A 21,361-nucleotide genomic window follows, 5' to 3' on the forward strand; every position below is an offset into this window, starting at 1 on the left:
ACAGTGCTGGGACTCACTTGTGAAACACAATCTGTTTTGACTATTTAGAGGCTGTTGATGGGAGCCCCCGGGGAGCAAGTGGATGGCAATGTGATGCCAGAAGCAGAATGTGACCTAATGATGTCATGCTGTTACTGTGTCTTGCTGAGAAAACCAGAAGTGATTTGGTTGCACTGTAAAATGTAAAATCATTCATGGTAGGCTTATCAATGAATAGTCTTTACTAGAACCACATGCTCTTTGCTCTGGAGGCTTCCCTTGGAGGCTCTGTTCTGCAGGGGTGCTGCTCAGTGTCTCAGCTTCTCATGTGAAGAACAGAACCAGCACTAACTCTCAAATCACCAGCATTTTTTTTTTCTTGCTGTTGAAGGTAGTTTTCTCCTGAAGTAGTAAAAATTACTGGGTCCTCTTATATGCAGTTTAAGTGCTGCACTGGCTGTCCTGTGGTTAGAACTGGATCTTGTGCAGACAGTCCTTGTTGGACTGGCTGTTGCCTGCTGGGATTTATTGTCCAGTCAAAGGCTGCTTTCCCTGTAGCTTCATTAACTTATAGGGTGTATTGGGGAATTACATACTATACATTCACCAGTTGTTTTTCCTGGCACTGAGTCTTCTGGTGACCTTCTTGCTGGTGAGAGAGACCTAAGGAAAATTACTTTTGCTTCCTTGCATCTGTTAGAACTAACAACTCCAGGACTTTAAGGCTTGGTATCTTGGTGGTGTTTCCTGACTGTTTGTCTTGTTCTCTTGTTATAAGTGGCAGTGATTTGGAGTTACTAGCTGATAGTCATTTAAACCAGATTATTTTAAGTTATTCTAATGTAGAAAAGCTGGAAGAATGGGTCTAAAGCCATAATTATCCAGGGAGACCTTAGATACACAGATGCTGTGGATTGATAGTGAAGAGTAGACATGGCACAGTGATACAGCTCAGTTTGAGCTGCCTGGTTGTTTGCTTTTTTCCCATGAAGGTGATCTTTAAAGCAGTAAGTCTGACCTACACAGGCTTCTTATCTTGCACAGCAGTGGGTGTAAACATCCCATTTTTAGAAGCTTTTTTCCCTCCCCTTTAAAAATCGCCACCTTCAGACTTAAACAAGTGCTTAGCTACACCTCTTTGATCTGTCACTACATATTCCTTCAGATGGGAGCCTGTGCTCTCTGTCCATTCCTAGATCTGCATTGCAAATGTCTTGTAGATTTAAGGAAATCAGCCTTTCAAGCTGACCTAGAATCCTTCAGGCTGCAAAGCTGCTCAACTGCCACCACCTCGTTTACAGGCATCATGAGAAAAAGGGAGTATATACATATTATTTATATATTATTTTGTTTGAAATGCCAAGCTCTGGGTCACTGGACCTCTTAAGTCTCATAACCCACTCTAGTCATCGTGTCATCTGTTGTTTGAGGGAGGAATGGGGGTTGAAAACGTTGCTGCAGTTTGTTCTGCTGGTACCTCCGTGTGTGACAGCGTGATGAGAATGTGACATGGCACACTCAGATCGTGGTTTGCTGTTTTCCTGGAGCACTGCAGCATGTCACAGTTGGCAGCAGAATTAGGGGAAATAGATTGCAGTGTGTAGCTCCCAGGCAACATTCCCTGTGTTCTGTGCAGGGGGTATATAACGATTAGTGCTCTCCTGCTTGCCCCCATGGCAGGAAAAACCACTTGCAGTATTCAGTGTCTTTCTGATGCTGTGCCGTGAAAATGCTGTGAACAAAGAGCCTGGTCCTGCCTGGTGGTGCAGGGCAGCCTCTGCTTGGCTGAGCTCAGCACCACTTCCAGGTGCCCCAGGTGCTGTCCAGGGTTGATGTAGTAACTGCATGTTGCTTATCCTGTACTTTGGACTTTCATCTGACCCTGGTGGAGACCTTTTGTGCCAAATGGCTGGTGTATTTCGGGATATTCAAGATGAACTCGTCTCTACCACCTTCTCATGCATTGCATGAGTGTTGCTGTGTCTGTCTGACCTCCTCTTTCTAGTACAGGAGTGCTTTTAAGCAGAGTGCTCTAGAGACTGTAGAGCCACACTTCTCAGACTTGCTTTTTTGAGGTCTAGGTCTACATGTGTGCTGCACCACTGGGGAGAATAGAAAACTTCCATTTGCAATTCGATAATGGCACAGATCACATCTCAAATGCACCAGAGCGAGCAGAGCAAGCAAAGCACTGTAGAGATATTCTCAGCTGTACTTGAATGTGTTCTCTTGCTGCTTTATGGGTTTGCCTTTTGTACTGAATTGTCTGGGCTTGAGCCCCTCGTGCCCTCAGCTGCAGTCATGGGATTGTTATTACATACATATTCTGAAAAGGTCAGATGTATTCATCAAAAAGCTTATTGTGTGGTGTGCAGGGCTGCAGTGGATGGTCCAACTTTCTTTTTTCCATCCTACCAGGCAGTGTCAGCATTGGAAATTAGCACAGGGCAATCTGAAAAGGAGGCTGCTTATCAAAATACTGGGGTGTGCTGTGTTTTGATCGAGGCAGATCAGGCTATTGCAGACACAAGCTGTTCAAGTAAATGGTGATAGAGAGGGGAAACTGAGGGGAGCAAGGTATAGATGTTATGAGTCTTTCTTGGAAAGATGGCTTTCATCTTTTTAATTACCCTATGAAAGAGATGGAACACAGGTATGAATTAATTTGTAAAACCTTTGGTAGAAAGTCTTTTTAATTTTATTTTTTTCCCTTCTCTGCAGTTAAGTACTGTTCTTTGCAGAATGGTTATCATACTTGAAACATGAATTTACCCAACCTTTACTGCCTGCTGTGATTGCTGCTGTGTTATCACAGCTTTACAGGTTGGGGCTGCAAGTGATTCAAGTTGTAAGTGACAGCTGCTGGCCAAGCCTCACTCCCTGCAAGTGCTGCTGTCAGTGCTGCCAGGCTGAGGTGAACAGAAGTCTTCAAGTGTCCAGGACAGCAAGACTCAAATATTACTGCTTGGAGCACGTTCAGACTATGAAGAAGCAAATCATAGGCTGCTGATGCCAAGCAATGATGATTTTAGATTTTCTCCAGAACAGTGTGTCCTCTAACTTTGAGTTGTTTAAAAAAAAAACTGGCAGAATTTTGTAGACATGCATTAATACTGACTTGAGTATCTGATAGTGAAGTATTTCTGCTGTTGAGGCAGCTAGAAGAGAGCACCTGGTTCTAATAAATCAGCAAGCCAGCTTCCACAGGTGACTTTTTTGCCTTTCTGCTTGGTGGTGGTTGCCTTTTTTCCTTCCTTCACCCTTCTTTCCCATGCTCAGACATTCTAGATGGGTGGATATACCAACTTATGACTCCTTGGTATTGATTATCATGATGAGTAGGTGAGATCTTGAGCTGTGCTTCATCAGCTGGGAGAGGTGGCACTGTGACACTTCACTTGGCAGCCAGATCTTTGTCTGTGCTGTCCTTTCATCCTCTGCACTGCATGAATCCAACAGAAATGACTCCCCAGCTCGCTGTTGTTGACTGTGAAGCACTGATGGACTGGCAGTTTGAATCACAGCTGTTGAGTTGGTGTTCCTTGAGCTACAAAGCCTGGTAATTCTCATGGCCTGTCACTGCACCAGTTGGTGGCAGTTCCTGAAATTGGATGCGTTGAGTTCAAAATAGATCCTTCTGTGTGCAAACCGGCGTGTGGGAAATCACAAGATCTTTGTGGTCACACTTAATGCAGCTCTCCTTTAAATAGGACAGTATTGCTTCCCTGCTTCATGATTTATTGCTTATTTACACATTTTAATCTTTCACCAACTCTGTTGGGAAAAGCTTTTAACATCAGGTCATCGTGCCTTGTGTTAGTCAAGTGCTGCTCTTGGAGTGTTTCTGCTGGAGGAGGGTTTGTGTTGTCTCAAGGTGTCTGTAGCTTTGAGTGGTTCTCATGGACCACTAAATATAAGCTGGAAAGGGACTCTTGATCTCTAGATTATACAAATCATCATTAGAACAGAATGTTGCCTGACTTCATTGTAGTTTCTGTAGTGGGAAGCTACAGGAGTTTATTTGGAGCAGTGCGTTTGATGTTGCCTTTCTTTAAGAAAAGCTGCTTTGGTTTTGTCACAGGAAGTGAAGCATTTCTTTGGGAGCTATCAGCCCTTCTCTTCCTCATGTGTAATACTGTATTTTGCTCTCTTGTGCACCTGGAAGACCTTATGTGCAAATATATGCAACCTTTTATAAATCTGTGCTGGGGGTGAATTCTGTGAGGGGCTGCAGGTGAACTTAAGCACAATGTATTGCACTTCCACGTCTGATAAATACCTTATGAGGGCTTGGAGGGACTATCAGTAAATATGTGGCAACATTTTTTAACTGGCAGCTTGTATCACTGGCTATAAGCTGCATCTCTGTACGCTGTCAACATATCTTGGACTCTTTGCCTCTCATGTTGTCACAAAAGCATCAGGAATCTGTATTTGTAATCCTGCTGCATGTATAAAACCTGACTCTCAAACCAGAGCTGACAGCTGTTCCATCTGTTGTTGACCTCAGCTCGTTCACATGAGTGTCTGCTGTGCTCCTGCAGCTGATGGGATCTGTCCAGCACACGGAGGTTCGCCCGGGGCCTTGGCTTACACGGCTTGTGATGGGAACACTTGCGTTTAATAACTGTTTAGGATGATTTCCCATTTCACTTGTAAGCTGTGACAGAGCCACGAACATCCTGCTTAGATGTTAAAATGCCTGTGCTGCAGTTCAGCGAGATGCAGTGGTTCCTAGAGCTGTGAATACCCCAAAGTTGCTCAGGTCAGCAAGGACTCTAGAAGAGACAGGAACTTTCTAGGAGGTGGTGTCAGATGGTGTGGCCCTTCTGGCAGGAGTGAGGTGACTGTATCTACTTGGCTGTACATGGGTAGAGGAAGTTTGCAGAATGTGTGCATATAAAATTTAGTGTAAAAGCAATCTGAGTTCCCTTTTTAAGAGAGAATTCACCCCAGCCTGACAATTGTCCAGTGTGTGGACACACCAGTCTGGCCTGCCTTGGAGTGCCCAGTGGGGTGTGAGGCAAACCCTTCTAGTCTGGGATTAACTGAGTTCTAGTTTTGACCACTTGCCTACCCTGCAGACAAGCATAAGAATTAACTGTCTCATTTTAACAATTTTCTAATGGACTTTTGTGTTCTCTTGATAGCTGCCATTAACCTAGCAAAGCTGAAGCTCTTCAGACATTACTATGTTATGGTAAGTAAAACACCTGTACACAGGCATGCAGAGCACTTGGAAGCTGTTCAAACTCTTAAATGGAATACTTGTTGGAAGCTCCCACAGCTGGTGGATGTGGTGGAGGTGATCCTAGCTCTGTGCTTTGGCATCTTGGTCAACTGGCTTACAATCCTAAAAGCAACTTCCCTTTTTTTCCTCGTGGTTGCATCCTTCTGTCTATCTTTAAATTGGTTCCAGCTATTTGTAATGCTTCCTGATTTCCTCTGGAGACAGCTTGAGCTGCCAGTTGAATTGATGGGCTTGAATAACATACTGTAAACTTGCTAAAAATTAAACTTGGGACCAAATGGTGCCTTGAGATGCATGTGTGCAGCTTGTGATGAAGTCAGTGGGAGCCATGGGTATATCTCCCAGGAGAACACAGGCTTCTTAATGATTTCCAACAGCCTCATTTCAGGCTCTTATAAGTGGTAAGAGTGATAAATTACAAGGGTGATTCTTTGAGTTCTATGAAATCGTAATACTTAAAGCATTTCCTGCTGTAACGTGAGTGTGTTGCCAACAGCTGGAGTTATTTGGATGTTGAACAAGCAGTCGAGCCCTCAGCCTGTATCTTCCATGTTTATTGAGGAGCATAATAAGGCCAGTCTGACATGAGGAGTTGTCTGGGAATTGCTTGAGCTATTTCTCTGGAAAAAGAGGTTCTGTAAGGAGGGTGCTATTGTTCTCATCACGCTTTCTCCTCTCCCTTCCCAGATTGTGTGTTACATTTACTTCACACGGATCATTGCCATTCTCATAAAGATTGCTGTTCCATTCCAGTGGAAATGGCTGTACCAGGTATTTGCCAGCAAAGGAAAATACATCCATTCCTGGGCTTTTTTTTCCTCTCTATTATTCTTTAAATGTAACTGCACCAAAGAAAATCTGTAAATTGGTCCTCATGTTATAGTAGAGCATCTCAAAGCACAGTGCTGCACCCTGTCTCCTCCTGATTTTTATCAGTGATATGCTTAAGGTGAAGGAATATATTTGTAGTCTTATATTTGTCCAGTGAGCCTACTGGATTATACATGAGATGTCTGAAAGTAATTGCATTATTGATTTTTTTTTAGTCTTTCAATTTAAAGATGTCTGAAGAAAATTAATCAAGAACATACAAAGGAGAAAAAAAAATTAGTCAGGTTTGCCCTGTGTAATTGAGGCCCCAGGGAGCCAGAGAATTAGGCTTTTGCTCTTCCATCTACAGGCTTTATTGCCTAGTGACTTTTAAATACTTGGTTTCTTAACATATAATCCAAGTAACTGTGCAGGGAGTCCTTGGAATACATTAACTGTTGAAAATACCAAATAACTTAGGGATGATTTCCTCCCCCCCCCCCATTTAAAACCCAAGTCTTGCCATAGTTCTTTGAAAGCTCTGAAGTGATGGATAGAACTATAACTGTATTTAAAATGACAGGGAAAGCTGAAAGAACAAAGGGTTTGACAGCCTTTAGCCTGGGATTAATGATAACAGGGCAGGAATTGCTTTCTTTCTGCTCTGGCACAGGCTCCTTGGCCATTAAACCCTGAACCTTATGAATGAGGAGAGATGTTGTGTGACCACAAAGCATTACAGGACTGAACTTCAACCTTGTGTTTTCACTTGCAGCTGCTGGATGAAATGGCCACACTTGTGTTCTTTGTCCTCACTGGGTACAAGTTCCGTCCAGCGTCAGACAACCCTTATCTACAGCTTTCTCAGGATGATGAGGATGACCTGGAGATGGAAGCTGTGTAAGAACCCCCTTCCCCTCCTTTTTTATTTTTTTACCTCTTCACTTGATTTGAGAAAAGTAATGTTTAAAACCAGTTTACTTTAATCTCTATAAATCCTTCTCTGAAAAAGATTCGAGTCTGCCCACACACTTAAAGACGAGGTGTCTGTTTGGTGTGTGTAAAGAGATTTGTGTTTATGCACAGGAGCCTCTGACCTGGCTATTGCAGTAGTGTGGAATAAGCTGGTAAAGCTTTTCGTGGGGCAAAAAGATGCCCGTGAAAATATCAAGTAATAAAGCTTCTGAGTTTACTTTGTCATTGAACATGAACAAGCCTTACAGATTATCATTAATGCTTCATATTTATAAAAAAAACCAAACACCAAAAACCCAAACCAACAACAAAAATGACCTGCCAATCTACAGAACATAAATGACCACATGCCTTGGCGTTCAGCCTGTACTTTTGCAAAAATTTATCTAAAGCAACACTGAACCAAGGAGATGGATTTTTTGCTGATGCTTTTCCTTGTTCGATTCCTTGCTGCTAAACCGTGAGGCACCACAAATGCTTCAGGAGCTGAGCTAGTCTGGAGAAATGATAAAGCAGGGCTCAGCCTAAGTCCCTGTCATTTGCTTTGCAGTGATTTTCTGAGGACTTAGAAAATGAGTGGCATTTCTGAATTTATGATAGAAACTGCCCTAAGAAATTCAGCCTGCCAGGAGTGTTGGGTACAGCTATAACTGCCACAGACTCTGCTACCTTAATAGGAGCAGAGCCAGCCTAATCCTTTAGTAGTTATACATTTCATGCATAATTGCAATTCATGTACAGGCTCACAAGCCTATTCCTCAGAGTTTTTCCAATTTGCTAAATCTCCTTTACCTGATCTTGGGTGAAATAAATGAACTCTCCAATTTTTAATACAGGAGTAAAAAAAAAAAGTCAAGATGTGTTTGCTCTCCTAGTTAGCTCAGAAAGAAATGGATCTTACTGGGAAATGGCTATAAAGAGGTTTGAATCATAGAATCCAACCTCAAATGTAATCTAAGGAACTGAACTTCTCAGAAATATCGCTGGTAACAAAGATCTTTTTTAATGCTTAGCTATTTTTTGCTTTGGGTCTAGAAAATCTGTCATTTTTTCAAGTGGAATCCAACTAGTGGGTAGTGACCTTAAAATCACTTTCACTTATAGGTGTTAAAATGGTTATATAAGAAACTGATTTCAGTTTGGCAGCTGGTAAATAAGCATTGACATCAGGAAGGTACTGCCTGAACTGGAAGATGTGGCAGGATTTGTGATTGTACCACAATGGGTTTTTTTTCTTGTTGCTTGTTGGAGTGAATTTCAACCTTGCCTTATGTGCTTAATGAATTTTTGCTTGTGGGTTTGTGGGGTTTTTTTAGGACTAAGAATAGGACACCTTTCAAATACAGTGATGTCAGTCAATTGGAGAAGTTGCTAAATTTAGGAGAATCTGACAGAAATAAGCTGGAGAAATTTTAATGAACTAATTCAGTGATTTAGATCTCACCTCAGTGAAACAGAATTACTAGAAACCTGAGGATCAGAATTCCCTGTGAGCCTTTTCCTAGTAAGGCATTTTGCTCTTTGCCTTGAGAGCTTCCATTGTGCCTTGTGGGTTGTTCCCTTTAGCCTTGCTTGAATTTTTCTCATCTGATTCACCAGAAGTTTTATGCCATTTGGGCACTTGGCAGGGGATAATCTGTGTCTGGTTCTCCCTTCCTCACCTCCACCAGGGAGGTTAGGTGTGCACTTATTTGAAAAGCAGAGTTTATGCACATTCTGTGACAGGTGAAGCACTGCACTCAAAGTGTATTAAATTTCTTGTTGACTTGGGTCTTGCTGGTCCTATCTCTTGCATTTATAAATATTAAGTGTTGTTTCTGGGGGGGGACTAAGGGGAAATCACAGATTATTTGAGCAGGTGACTCAGTGCCTGACAGTGCCCTGACTAACCATTGCATGAGTGTTTTGTCTTTTATGTGATAAATACCCACTTGTCTTCAGAGGCTATGGCAGAAGGTAAAAACCTACAGACTTCATGGTGTTCTGCTGTGTCTTATTGCCAGGTTTTATGGTTATTTTCCTCTCCCAGAGGTTTTTTGTTAAAATCAGCTTCTCTAAAACAGAAGTGTTCAGTTTCTTTAGACTCAACATCTCTATGAGCCAACGGAGAGGAAAGCTGGGAGGTCAAACCTGTTTTCCAGGCCTGCTTTTCTTCCAGCAGTTAAAAAAAAAGGACATTTCAACAGCAGCTCTCTAGCTTGTGTCTGTTTTCATGCAGTGCAAACTATACAAAGCTTGATCTTGCAATAAATGTAAATACTGTTAAGGACACTGGAAATCTGCAATCTATCAAAAAAAAATCCACAGATTAGGTGTCTGACAGAAGCAACTTAAGGCACAACTCTTCTCTCTGGAAGTTCTTGTAACTCTCAAGAATAAAACATAAATCAAGAACAGCAAAGGTGACTTGTAATAAGTCTTTTCAGCTAACACGCCTCTGTATTGGAGAAAGAATCCACAGACATTACAGGACCTTCTCTGCAGTTATTCCAGGCTCAACACAAGTTGTGCTGGTGGGGAGGAGAGTGTGACTAGACTTGAGCTTAGAACCAGCCTGTTCTTTTCTAAGCAGGGCCAGTGAGCGATTCATCATGAGCAAAGAGCCTTGCTGTGTACTCTGTGCTGGGCAGCTCGTTCTGTCAGTACGTGGGCTCCTTGCTGACAGTTTGTTAGATTGAAGTTCCCTGCTTGAAAAGGTGCAGCCACACTTGGCAGAAAGAGCTGTCAGGCTTTCCAATCCTAATGCCATTTCTGGGGCATGAACAAAAAATATAAACAGTACAGTAGATGAGATGGGGGTGAGGAAGGGGGAAAAAAGGAGTTTTGCTGGTGGTTTTTATTTATTTATTTATTTATTTTATCATTTTGTTGCTTTAGATTTGGGTACCAAAATGCTCTCCTACAGATCTTGGTTGAGAATGTTCATACAAGGATGTGGGGTTTAAGATATTTCCACTTGGAGGAGGAATTGCAGGAGAAGAAACCTTTAATGGTTTTGTTCTCGAGTCTGTAAATCCATCTTACTCAGTGTGAGGAGACTTTGCTTCTCCTTAACACCCAAAACAGCCTCAACACAGTGAACTGTTGTGGTTACACTGATCTGCCTTGGGATCTGGAGTTTCTCACAGCATCGTGAGGCAGCCAATTCTGTGCTGAGACTTCATGTCCTGGTTGGTTGCCTTTCTCTGCTTTCTCTCAGGTTGTGCCTCATGGCAGACTGATTCATGATGCTCTGCATTAGCAGTGATTTTCTTCATCTAACACATCTTTCCATTGCAGAGATCAGCTTTTTTTGTTCCATGGCTGATCAACTTTCACTCCACTTTGCAGTAGCTTGTAAGGGCTGGCTACTGCCAGTTATTGCAGTGCTTCTTGTTGGACTATAAAACAAAACAAACAGGAGAAAAGACAGCTGAGATCCACCAGTGTGGAAGGCTGGAGACACTTCTGGATGTTTAGCCATTCCTTGATACCTTGGATGCAACGCAGGAATAAAATAAAAACCATGAAATTTCAGCAGCACTGTAGGATGGAGTGTTTGGGGAGCAGCCTTTGTGCCTCATTTGTAAATGCCTGACAGGCACAAAAATGCTCTCTGGAGAGAGATGGTTTAGTGAGAAGGATTTGTTGCATTCTAACTGCTGCTAATTTGTGGGCTAGAAGTGCAGTTCAGCAGGGAGCAGGTGAGGGATATTTCCCTGCCATATTGCAGGTCAGAACTGAAGTACTGAGACTGCTCTGAGGACAATAAAGGAGATTGCAGTGTGCTTGGTCTTAGTGCTGCTACCCTTATTTTATTGGGCACTAAAACATGTAAGCTGGACTGATTTTGAGAGGGAGAGGAATTGTTCAGGTACAATTGGCAATCTGAGAAAAGGAGGACTCACAGCTACTTCATGCACTTGTCACGAGTCAAGAACAGCGCTCTTGGGATTGGCTTTAGCCTTCACTGTTGGAGAGTCCACGCTGAAATCTCTCCCAGTTCTTTGCTGTTACTGGGCAGGACCCAGCAAATGGCCTCTCTGGTAACAAAGGACATGGCTTGACCTGGCTGCAGTTTCAATATGTAGCTGTTTGTCTCGTAAATGTGGGAAGGGGATCATTCCCTCATAGCCGTAACATCTCATTCCTTCTGTCATCACCTTGGCGTGCAGTGGGTTTGCAATGGTGTTGGAGTGCAGTGCTGAAGTCTAGGCTGTGTGCCAGGTGGGATCTTCCTAGCTGTGAGTCAAGTGTTAGGCCTGCTTTGGTGTCATGTATGTGTAAAACACCTCTTTATATATCCCAGTGTGTCTGCTGCTGCATTGCTGCAGTGTATTAGATGCTCATTTGTGTTTGCAGTCCAGGGTAATCTTTGAGTCTTCCTTGAATGGATACTTATTCCTGATTCTGTAATTACAAAGCTGATTGTTTCTGAAGATTAAACTTTGTAGCTGTCTTGCTGCATCCTCCCATGTTTTCCTGACTTATCACTTTGATTTGCCAGAATGCTTCAGCATTCTAGTCCTGTTCTCCAGTGTGCAGCTCTTAGTGTCTTGTGCAGATTTAATAAGCAAGTTCTCTATTCCATTACCCAGGCAATTACTGAAAATACTGAATAGGAGTGAACCCAGGACAGGCCTCTCTGGAACCACACTCAATGTTCTTACATTTTTGACAGGAAACCATTAAGTACATCTCAATGCATGCTTTTCCAATTAGTTATCCATCTACTTTGCTTTTGTCTAGCTTACGTTTCTCCAAATTTTTTTCCTTTGTGACTGTGGGGAAACCTTTGTCTGCAAGGATAACTTGAGATCTACACGTCTGTAGCTGATAAGTTTGATCTCTTCTAGGAAATGTTTATTTAGTAATTCCATCTTTCTCCTTTAAGCAATCTGCTTGTTTTTCTCTATAGTTTTTTATTTTATTTTAATAGAGAATAAACTTATTTTATCTGTACTCTTGTGACACTTTCCTGTTATGCATAAGCTCATCTAGGCTCACTCTAAAATGAACCCAGTACTGCCACTGCTAGAGAGTCACTGAACACAGCAGTCAGAGTGAATTATTTTTACAGTACATGAACAGAAGCTGGGATATCTAATGTGGAACTAAGGGCATTATCAGAAGAGTGTATCTGAAGATGACTTCTCCTCTTGGGGTGATGCTGTGAAGATGTTGTTAGCAGCTCTGATCAAATAAAGCATTCTGACACGGTAAACAGCAGGTGAAAGCACACCCAGACCGACAGCAGCAGCTTTGAACAGGACGCTTCTGTGCATGCTTCCAGGCATCCCTTGGGAATGTACTGAGCTATTGGCACTCTTACTTCCAGCATCCAAAATAACCTTTGTATCACATTTGGGGGTGGGGGGAAGAAAAAAAATGCCTGAGTGGAATGAGAATCACATTGTGGAAAAGAATAAAGGAAATGTGTTGTGCATCCTAATGGCCTGTTTTGTGTAGCAGCAGAGAAGCTGCTGGGCTGAAGAGCTGCTGAAGAGCCAGGGCAGTTCTGAGAGGAGTGCTGCTGTTCTGCCTGGATAAACAGTTCAGTCTGCCTAATGTTTGAATGGTATTATGAGGCTTTGTAGTTCAATGGTCAGATTGTCATGACAAATCCAGCCCTGGGTGGCATAAAAAGGATGACCTCTCGCCTCTGTTTTGTTGCTGCTCATTGAGTAATTTTGCTATTAACAGGAGCTGGTGTGCATTAAGCTAATAAGGTTCATTTGGGGCAGTGTCCACTGTGTGTGCATTTGTGTATTATGGTGCACCTATTTAAAGCATTGCAAATGCAGGAGAAAGTCTTCAATGCACAGAACTAAGGGTGTTCAGCTGTATAGCAAAATGTTCTTTTGAGCAAACTGCTCAAATTTAGCAAATAAACACCTGGTTTAACTCTCTAACTCTTCTTTCAAGTATAAGTAAATACTATTTGCTGGCTTAGTTTAACGATAGATGGGCAGGGCCTTGAGGTGCTCAAGGACAGTGGCCTTGCTCCCAACACCCATCAGTGTTGTGTCCAAGGTGATACCTGGCTGCAAAATAGGAGCAACAGAGTTCCAAACATGAAACTGCTCGGTCTGGGTAAAGAGACACGTGAGGAGTGTGATTTGATAGGCACAGGAAAAGAAGTGTGGGCTGTGAAATGGATGTTACAGTTCAAGGTCTGATTGCTGATGTCTCTCCCTTCCCTTCCAGGGTGACGACTTCAGGAGTAATGGAGGGCATGAAGAAGGTCAAGAAAGTGGTGAATGGTTCAGCAGAGCCCCAGGGCGAATGGGAGAGCACGGCATGATGGACTGGACTAAGGCAGCACTTTCAGAGGAACTGTTTTAATTTATTAATATTACTCTCAGTGGAAAGGGAGCAACTTGCACTTCCCACCACTGAAACGGCAGAGTGGGGTGTGTGTCTGGGGGGAGCACAGCAGTGCAGAAACATAACTATTCCTTTGATCATAAGAAAATGGGATCTCCTGGTACCTGCAAGGAGTGCAAAGCTTTCCTAGGGATTTTGGGTAGCTTATTCTGGTTTTTTTTTCCCCCCTTTCTGGATCGGTTCTGTACCCTGAGTTGTTTGCAGTTGCATTCTTCAGAATGTGTAATGCTAATGTGAAGAGAGACCTTCAGTGTGTATGGAAAGTATATATTTTATATAATGTGCATATATATATATACACACACACTATGTAACGTGTATGCCAGGAGTTACAAAAGCGTGTCAGAAGGTGGGAAAAGAAGATAAGAGATGTAAGTATTTTTTTTTTTTCTTCTTTTTGTAAACTCTCCTTTTGGCTTGGACAAAACGTTGCAGAACGTGAGTAGGAGCAACTGCAGTTATTTAAAGAGACTGAGTGGGTATTGGATGAGGTGACTTCTGCCACTGCTCACACCAGTGGGAGAGTTGATAAGTATCTCCTTGTTTTATCTATGCAGGTATCCACCTGAATGTGCCAGGCTTTAAAATGTGTTACTATACAGGAAACAAGTGGCTGTTCTCCATTCAAGCACTGAGCCCACAGTGCAGGGAGCATTGATGAACATTCTCCACTCCTCATGGAGTGGCTCTCGGTTCACCCCCACCTGACAAGAACTACACAAGAGGTTGTAAGACTGATGCTTGCTTTTTAGGGGTCTGCCACGCTATCCTCGACATTTACTTTCAAGCTGTGACCCAGAGCACCTTGGTCTGCTTGATAAAATATTTTCAAGGTATTTCAGAAGTCGCTCCTCTCTGACTCAGTATAAACAGTACCAGACTCTCCAGTGGCAATCTGTCTAGCCAGTTTACTGCAGTATAAATCTCTGGTTCACCCTTATCCTGAGTTACCTGGCCTCCCTGGGTGGCTGCTTGTACCTGTCTGGCTATGTAGGAATTAATGACACTGCTGTTTGAGACAAGCTGAACTGGTCAAAACAGTATTGCCACCAAAAGCAGGCAACTGCAGCTCCCAGTCCTAAATGTTTTTTGTCAGGAAAGAAGATGACCAGAACCTTGATGCAGGGGAATATGGAAGTCCTGACTGTCAGTGGAGTCTTTACAGATGTGTTGCAAATGCCACATGGATTTTCTCTGTAGTCCCTGCTATGGTCAGTGAGGCAGCTGCTGTTATAGCTGCAGGAGTGAAAATGGTTGTTAATTTGGGGGAGGATGGAAGTGGTTCACTGATGTAATGAGGACAAGCTGTAAGAAAAATAAATCAAGTATAACTCACTGACCCACTGAAGCCTTAATATTGATGTAGAGGCATTGAAATGTGGTGCTGTTGAGCCAAGTCCTTCTGCCAGACTGACAGGGATAGGCATCATCAGAGCTTTGGGAGTGCCAGCATTGCTTTTGGACTCAGTTAGGAATTGCTTTTTTGAAGGGACTGCATCTCTGGGGCACAAATTATTAGAGGGCTGTTAGCCACTAGGTAATTTTATTCTGTAAGCTTAGAAGGAGGATTTCCTTCAGAATCTTGAACCACTTCCTCACTGTCGAGCAGGGGCTGCAGAGCTCTTGGTGAGCAGTGTGTGTACCAAGACTCGCTGTTTGAGGAGCAGCTTCACTTTCTCCGGTTGCCACTTCTCCCACATGTTGGTTCTACACACCATGGAGATGGTAGGAACAAATCTACCTGCTTTGATACCTGGAACTGCTTTCTCTTCAGATACAGCTTGAAAGTAGCCCTGTTCTCTGGGTGCACAGTCCTCTTCTGTTTTCCTCCTCAGCCATAACTTCACAGTAATCCCAACAGTGATAGTTTGACTTTTGCTGTCAGTGAGACGGTTTTAGTGGCAACAGATCCTACACCATTAGGGAGGCTGTTTGGTGATCTATGGGCCTTTTAGACCTTCTGTAAGAATAAATCTGCATATTAAGTAGCTGAGGTGTGAGAAATTGGACCATAAGCACAGGCAGACCCAGCTCATCATACCTTAAATACAATACCTGGGAAACTCATCCTCTCGCTCTGCAGAGTTTCTCTGTCCCTGTGGAATTGTCACTCACTGCATCCAAAGGGCTGCTCAGACAGGCTGTACTTAGTTCAGAGAAGCCCACTGGAGGCTTGGTCTGTTGGGACTGAGAGGTGTGTAAGGGATAAGGATGTGCTGTAGGGAACAAAGTGCAATAACAGTCTTATCTGGACATGTTGCTGCTCTAGAACAGAACATGTTAATTCCTTTTGTGAATGAGGTGTGAAATTCTAATGGCTGTGACATTTCACCCAAAAACATGAGGGCTGTGCTGGGATCCCAGTGAGTGCTGAGCTGGTTCCAAACAGCTGCCTATTCCATACCTCAGCATCAGTGGAGCTGACAGTTTGGCAAATGCTGTTACCTCAGTCTCAGGTTTCTCTTTTTTTATATGCACTTTTTTTTTTTTTTTTTGCTGAAGTTGCATCTGGTGTAGGTTTATCTGCCAAGTCCCTGGCTCGCTAGTCAAAGGCCAAAAAATGGGTCATTTCTTTTTGTCTTGGCATGAAAAGTCACAGCAGTATTCCGGAAGTATTTTTTTTTTTGGAAGAGCTTTTTCCAAGTTCAGCCCTGAGTTTCAGCAGTCAGCTCTACAACCAGCTTCAGCTGGTGCTTAGTGCAGGATGCCAAGCAGCAGGAACTGGTCAAACCTGGGCACTGGGAAGCAAAATGAACGTCATGTACAAGTCAAAAAACCGAAAGATTCTCACTTTGGGAATGGCTGCAGTAAATTTCCACTTGGTCTGGTGGAATTCCTCGGAGCAGCTCAGGAAGTGTCTTGCAGGGGTGTGCGAAGGACTTGGAGGGTGGGGTGGTGGAAGATGGAAGAGGATGCAGCCGTGCTTCTGTCGCATACTGTGCTGCACTGCAAAGCATCAAAGAGAGGGCTGCTCCCTCCCCTTCCTCCCGGGCAAACCCACAGCTGCATGACTGGCATTGCATGACTCCAGGGCTCGTGGAGTGCAGCAGCTCCGAGCTCCCCGGGCAGGATAATCAGTGCCTGCCTTTCACGTGCTGACAGCTGCTGATCTGCTGTAGGAAGCTCTGTCTTTCACAGGGAATCTGTTGTGAATTGCAGATTGCTTTGGGATACAGCCTTACTTTCCTGTCTCTGCCTTTTACTAAGGTGGGGGACTGAAGCAATGCCCCTGACAGGACACAGCAGATCTGGTGCAATTTGGAATAAAGGGTAGGAATGCTTTCCCATATGTCGCTGCAGTGGAGCACTCGGCACCCTCTGCAGACAGAAGTGAGATTGGTTCAGTCTTCAGCTGTAATGCAGGTTATGCCCCAATAAATCCCTGTTGATGATGACATGCCACTGCTGCACTCCTCCCTCCCGCTGTCACTGTTCAGGGTGTCTTCCAGAGGGAGCCTTGCAGTGCCACTGCCAGACTCTCGCGTTCTTCAGGCTGGAAAAACGTTTTCCTTGATGGTTCATCACGAGACTTACTAAAGGAAAGCAAGACATAATGGGGTCATCTGGAACACTGCTGCTGCTTGCTCAGAGTGGAGCAGTTTGAGCTGAAGAAGCCACACGCTGTCCTGTTAGGATGCTCTTTCATGTTGTCACCCAACTCGGCGTGTCATGGTCTGTGCAGTGCATTGTTCGGTGTTTCTCTCCAGCTGAGTGCCCTGTCCCTGGATTTCCATGCTGGCATACCCAGGGAGCATGTTGTAAAAATTTGCTGCATTGCAGTGTTTTGTCTTGGAGCAAGTGGTGTGGAAGATGTGTTTTTCTAAGCTGAGTGGGCTCTCTGTAGTATGAGTGTGCATCCACCATGTACCCTTGAGCACTGTAACATCCCTTCTGAGCACTCCAGCATGCACATCTGGTGGAACTCCAGTGGAAGATTTTTAGTGTGTTAAGTCTTTTTTCCTTACAGTGTGCTCCTTTTAGGGAAGACAAATGCAGTCTGGCCACTGACAATGAGATTGACAAGAAAGGAGGAAGGTTTTTTGTTGTCTATCTGAAAACTGGCCACTTTGAAGCAAATATTGGGTATTTGTATGCTCTGTTGAGCTCTGAGACCTGGAGTTGCTTAGCTATTAAGGAAAGGGAAGGGAATTCTCCTTGCTTCAGTCTACCTTTGGTGGGTTTGTCTCCTTCAATTTGAGCTGCCATGCCAGCTGACAGACTGCTGTCACTTTTAAAGCAGATGTGTTTTATGGATTCTGTGCTATGACCTCCACTTCAGTCACACAGCATGTCCCCATTTTTCACCAGTGTACAAAGAGTGTGGAGCTGTGGTGTGCAGGAGGGGGAGGTACAGTGATGTTTGAACTTGATGGGACTCACTGTCTGAAACCTGTGACCTTGTGTGTAATGCCAGTAACCCCAATGTTTCATGAAAGCTGAGGTGGTGCTGCCCAGAGGCACTTAACCAATTTTACTTTGTGTTCCCTGGGGTCAATTTGCTGGAAAATGTTGTTCTAAATTGGATTAATGTGGCTTTTTTTTTTTTTTTTTTTTTGGTAGCTGCTGGATGCAATGCTATCTTGGGCTTACTAATCACTTTTCACTAGCAATATTGGGAAGCTGTGTATTTCCCCCATGTAGTTTCTTGCTTGGATCAAGGATTGATCCTGTAAGAACTGCTCATGACATGTACTCACAAGTGGCTGGAACAGGATTTAGGACAATACTGATCCTCACTGAGGTGCAGAGTGATGGTTCTGGAAGAAAGTGGCTGAGGAAAGAGTCACTCCTTGTAGGTTGACTGGCTCAAGAACCCAATTTATGTTTTTGACTGCAGCAATCCTGGAGAAAGGACAATTCTGAATAAATATCTCCCTGTGGGATTTCATTTGATGTTCTGCTCTCTGTGTAATAAAGTAGAGCTCGACCTCCACGTCATCAGAAGCACTTCATCCTGTAGCCAGGATACTGGAGCGTGGGGCTGGTACCTGCTCTGTCAAAACAGAGTATGGGTCTAAATAGCTTCCCTTGCCCTTTAGTAACTATTAATAATTAATTCTAGATCCTCTTGTGTCTTTAAGCAGCTTTAGGGCACCTTGTACAATGTAGCTTTGAATTCATTTAGTAAATGACCTCCAGAAGAACTAAAAAAATACTTTCTTGTGTACAGCAAGGTCCAATTCCAGGGGTTTTGGTGACCTGTAAATATCCTATTCCTCCGTTCCTGTTCAGATGTAAAAATGGATTTTTTTTTTCAGTATTTTTTTAAACTTTATTAAAAGAACAGCAAACAGTATTGGAAGAGAAGCAAGGTAGAGACAAGTCAGGATGGTCTGTGTAACTTGGTTTCCCTGCTGTGATGCAAATGTGTAAAATAAAGATTGACCAGAAAGAAGTTTAATGCATCTCATTTTCTGCTTCTGAACTGCCAGCAGCCACGCTGACCCCCTGATTCCAAAGTCTGCTTTTCCCACATGCCCAGCTTCCATTTCCAGCCCTTAACATCTGCACTGTGGATACAGGAGCCGAATTACAAAAATCTTGGGAGGAAAACTTTTTTCCAAGGGAAAAGCTTTCCTGTCGGAGACCCACTGGGGTTCACTGAGGTGCCTTGTCTTGAGCTGGAAGACCTCTGGGTACTGAGCTCTGCTTGTGCCTGCCCAGCTGCTCATTTAGGTTTGGAAGCTGAACTTAGGCAGTAGTTTGTGGACTGAGTCTCAAACAGAAGCATTCCTCACATCCCTGTATCTCCTGAAGTCAGGAAAGCAGGAGCTGCTTATTCCACAGGGCTTGATGTCACCTCACCGTGCAAGGGCAGACAAGGAGCTGGTCCTTTGAGCCTTGCAGACCAGATACAAATTAAGGGTAAGAACTTTTTTTAATAATATCTTTTGTGGGTCTGACCACATTATCTCAAAGGGGCAAGTCCTTGACCTTTTTGCTTTAGGCTGGACTGAGTTCTTTGGGACTTAAGTAGTTGTGCTCTTCCTGAGGTGTTGAGATCTAACCATGCATTTGGATTCTGCAAACTGGTTGGGTTGGCAGGGATGAGGAGGGCAAAGTATTCCTGTGAAGTTTTCTTCCTGATAATCCCCCATCCCTCAAAAGCAGATGTCCTTCATCACGAAATCCGAGTCTTCAAGATGTTTCTTACAGTTCAGCCTCTAGTTCTTACCCTACCATCGAGGGGTAATGCCAGAAATAGCCGGTGTTCTCTACCCTGCACCTCCCAGGCAGCCAGTTCTGCCTCACCTCGAGCCTCTGGGTGGGTGGTGTTTTACCAGGGAGCCAAACTATAATAAGTACTCGGGCTTTGGATTCACCAATACCTGCTGTAGATTAAAACAAACTCTGTGATGGAGGTGGTGCTGGCTGGTTGTTGCACTGGGGTGACCCGTATCTGTTTCATGCAGGTTTCTCCACACTGAACATCCTCTGCATGTTCTGCCTGTCGTGTGTTTGGCCTTAAAACGTTGTCCCTTAACGTTCCCTGACAGCAGCCAAACTCATCCCTGCTCTGAGAGCGCAGTGCTCTGGCAGAGTTGGCTGCACCAGGCCAGAACATCCCTCAGCTGTAAGGAAAGGTGAAATGTTAGGGGTGGGGTGCAGAAAGTGGGACTAAATTGTGGGAACTCTCACTTGAGGAGGAGACCAAATTGAGTTATCTGGGGAAAATTTGATTTCTGACCATCTTCTCCAAGGGGACAAAGAGAAGAGCTCCCGGTATTTGAGGTCTTTGCAAGCAGAGGTTGTCTGGCAGACAGAGGGGAGAATAAACAAAACCAGAGCCCTAACAAAGCTTCCCTCGATGTGCTGCATTCGGATGCAATTTTGTAGGTGTTTTCTTGCCCGGGGGAGGTAAATTGTTCTACCTGCTTTAAGGTTTTTCTTGCAGAGTCTGAAATTTCCAGCTGTCTTGATCATTTACAGCTCCTTGTTGCAGCCCTGGCTGCCTGCTGTCAGTGCTTTTGCTCGAGCAAGGTTATCTTCATGACTGCAAAGGGCTGCCTTCTCTTTCAATCCTGCTTTTGCTTTCCTTTGCCTTCTGACTGACAGGCTCTAATGAGAGGAGTGTGTTGTAGTGCCCTGTATAGCGAGTGGTCAATAAAAACCAAATTGCTTTGTACAGCAGAGGTAATAACACAGCTTGTATTGGCACAGCTGATCCTGATATTGGGGTCCTCAGTTAGGAGACAAGGGCTTTTGTGTGCCTTAAGTAGTAACAAATGCATGTCATCCCTTTCTTTTCTCCCCTCTCCTCCATGGATAAATGGTGTAACTGGGGGTGATGCTGCTTTGTCATGACTCTTTTCTCCCGTGGAATATTTTCACTGGAGTGGCTGAGACACAATACATGAGATGGCTCTCGTATTCCTGAAAGAAAATAAACAGGCATGTGGAGGTGAGGCTGTTACAGGGGTGGCAGGTGGAATAAGTGGGGATCAAAATGGAAGGGATGGCTTAAAATCCCATTTACTGCTCCCTCTTGGGATGGTTGTGCCGAGCTTGGCAAGAACATCCTCAATGAGAGGAGCAGTTAACAACATGGGTCTCCTGTGGCCTGGGTAAGTATATTAATAAGTTGGGTTTGGTTCTGGGGTTTTTTTGTCCCTGAGGGAGTGCAGATCTTCTTTATGTCTCCAGTCCTGTGTCACTGTGGCAGGGTGGCACGATATCCCATTGGCATATTGTCTCCCTAAGAATGTGTGTACACCCACCACTTACTGTTGGTCATTGTCACTGCTCCAGGTGCCTCTTCCCTGAGCTGCTTGGGATCTTTGTTCTGTTGGAGCTCTGTGAAGTCAGCAGGAATCCTCCACCCAGCACGGCTGTGAAGGTATTGATCTGAATCTCTTGGGAGAAGCCAAACTTGTTCATTTTGAGATGGCTCTCATACCAGGAGGTGGCAGCCAAATTGGAGGGGCTACAAAGAGCAGCTGCAGTGACTGAGAGGAGAGAATTGGGCAATGGCAGAAGATT

At 44.0% G+C, this 21,361-nt stretch overlaps 1 protein-coding gene across 1 annotated transcript in view; it reads left to right on the forward strand.

The window, feature by feature from the left end:
* GPR107 (G protein-coupled receptor 107) overlaps positions 1-18,776 on the forward strand; it is a 37,209-nt gene extending 18,433 nt beyond the window's left edge. The window contains exons 15-18 of the mRNA XM_050319918.1: positions 5,130-5,179; positions 5,918-6,001; positions 6,816-6,940; positions 13,202-18,776. Of these exons, the coding sequence (XP_050175875.1) occupies positions 5,130-5,179; positions 5,918-6,001; positions 6,816-6,940; positions 13,202-13,298 (356 nt within the window). The 3' untranslated portion in view covers positions 13,299-18,776. The remainder of the gene's footprint in view (positions 1-5,129; positions 5,180-5,917; positions 6,002-6,815; positions 6,941-13,201) is intronic.
* Positions 18,777-21,361: the final 2,585 nt, after the last annotated feature.

The sequence above is a fragment of the Myiozetetes cayanensis genome, unplaced genomic scaffold (assembly GCF_022539395.1).
Source record: "Myiozetetes cayanensis isolate MyiCay16 unplaced genomic scaffold, myiCay2020 scf23, whole genome shotgun sequence".
NCBI lineage: Eukaryota > Metazoa > Chordata > Aves > Passeriformes > Tyrannidae > Myiozetetes > Myiozetetes cayanensis.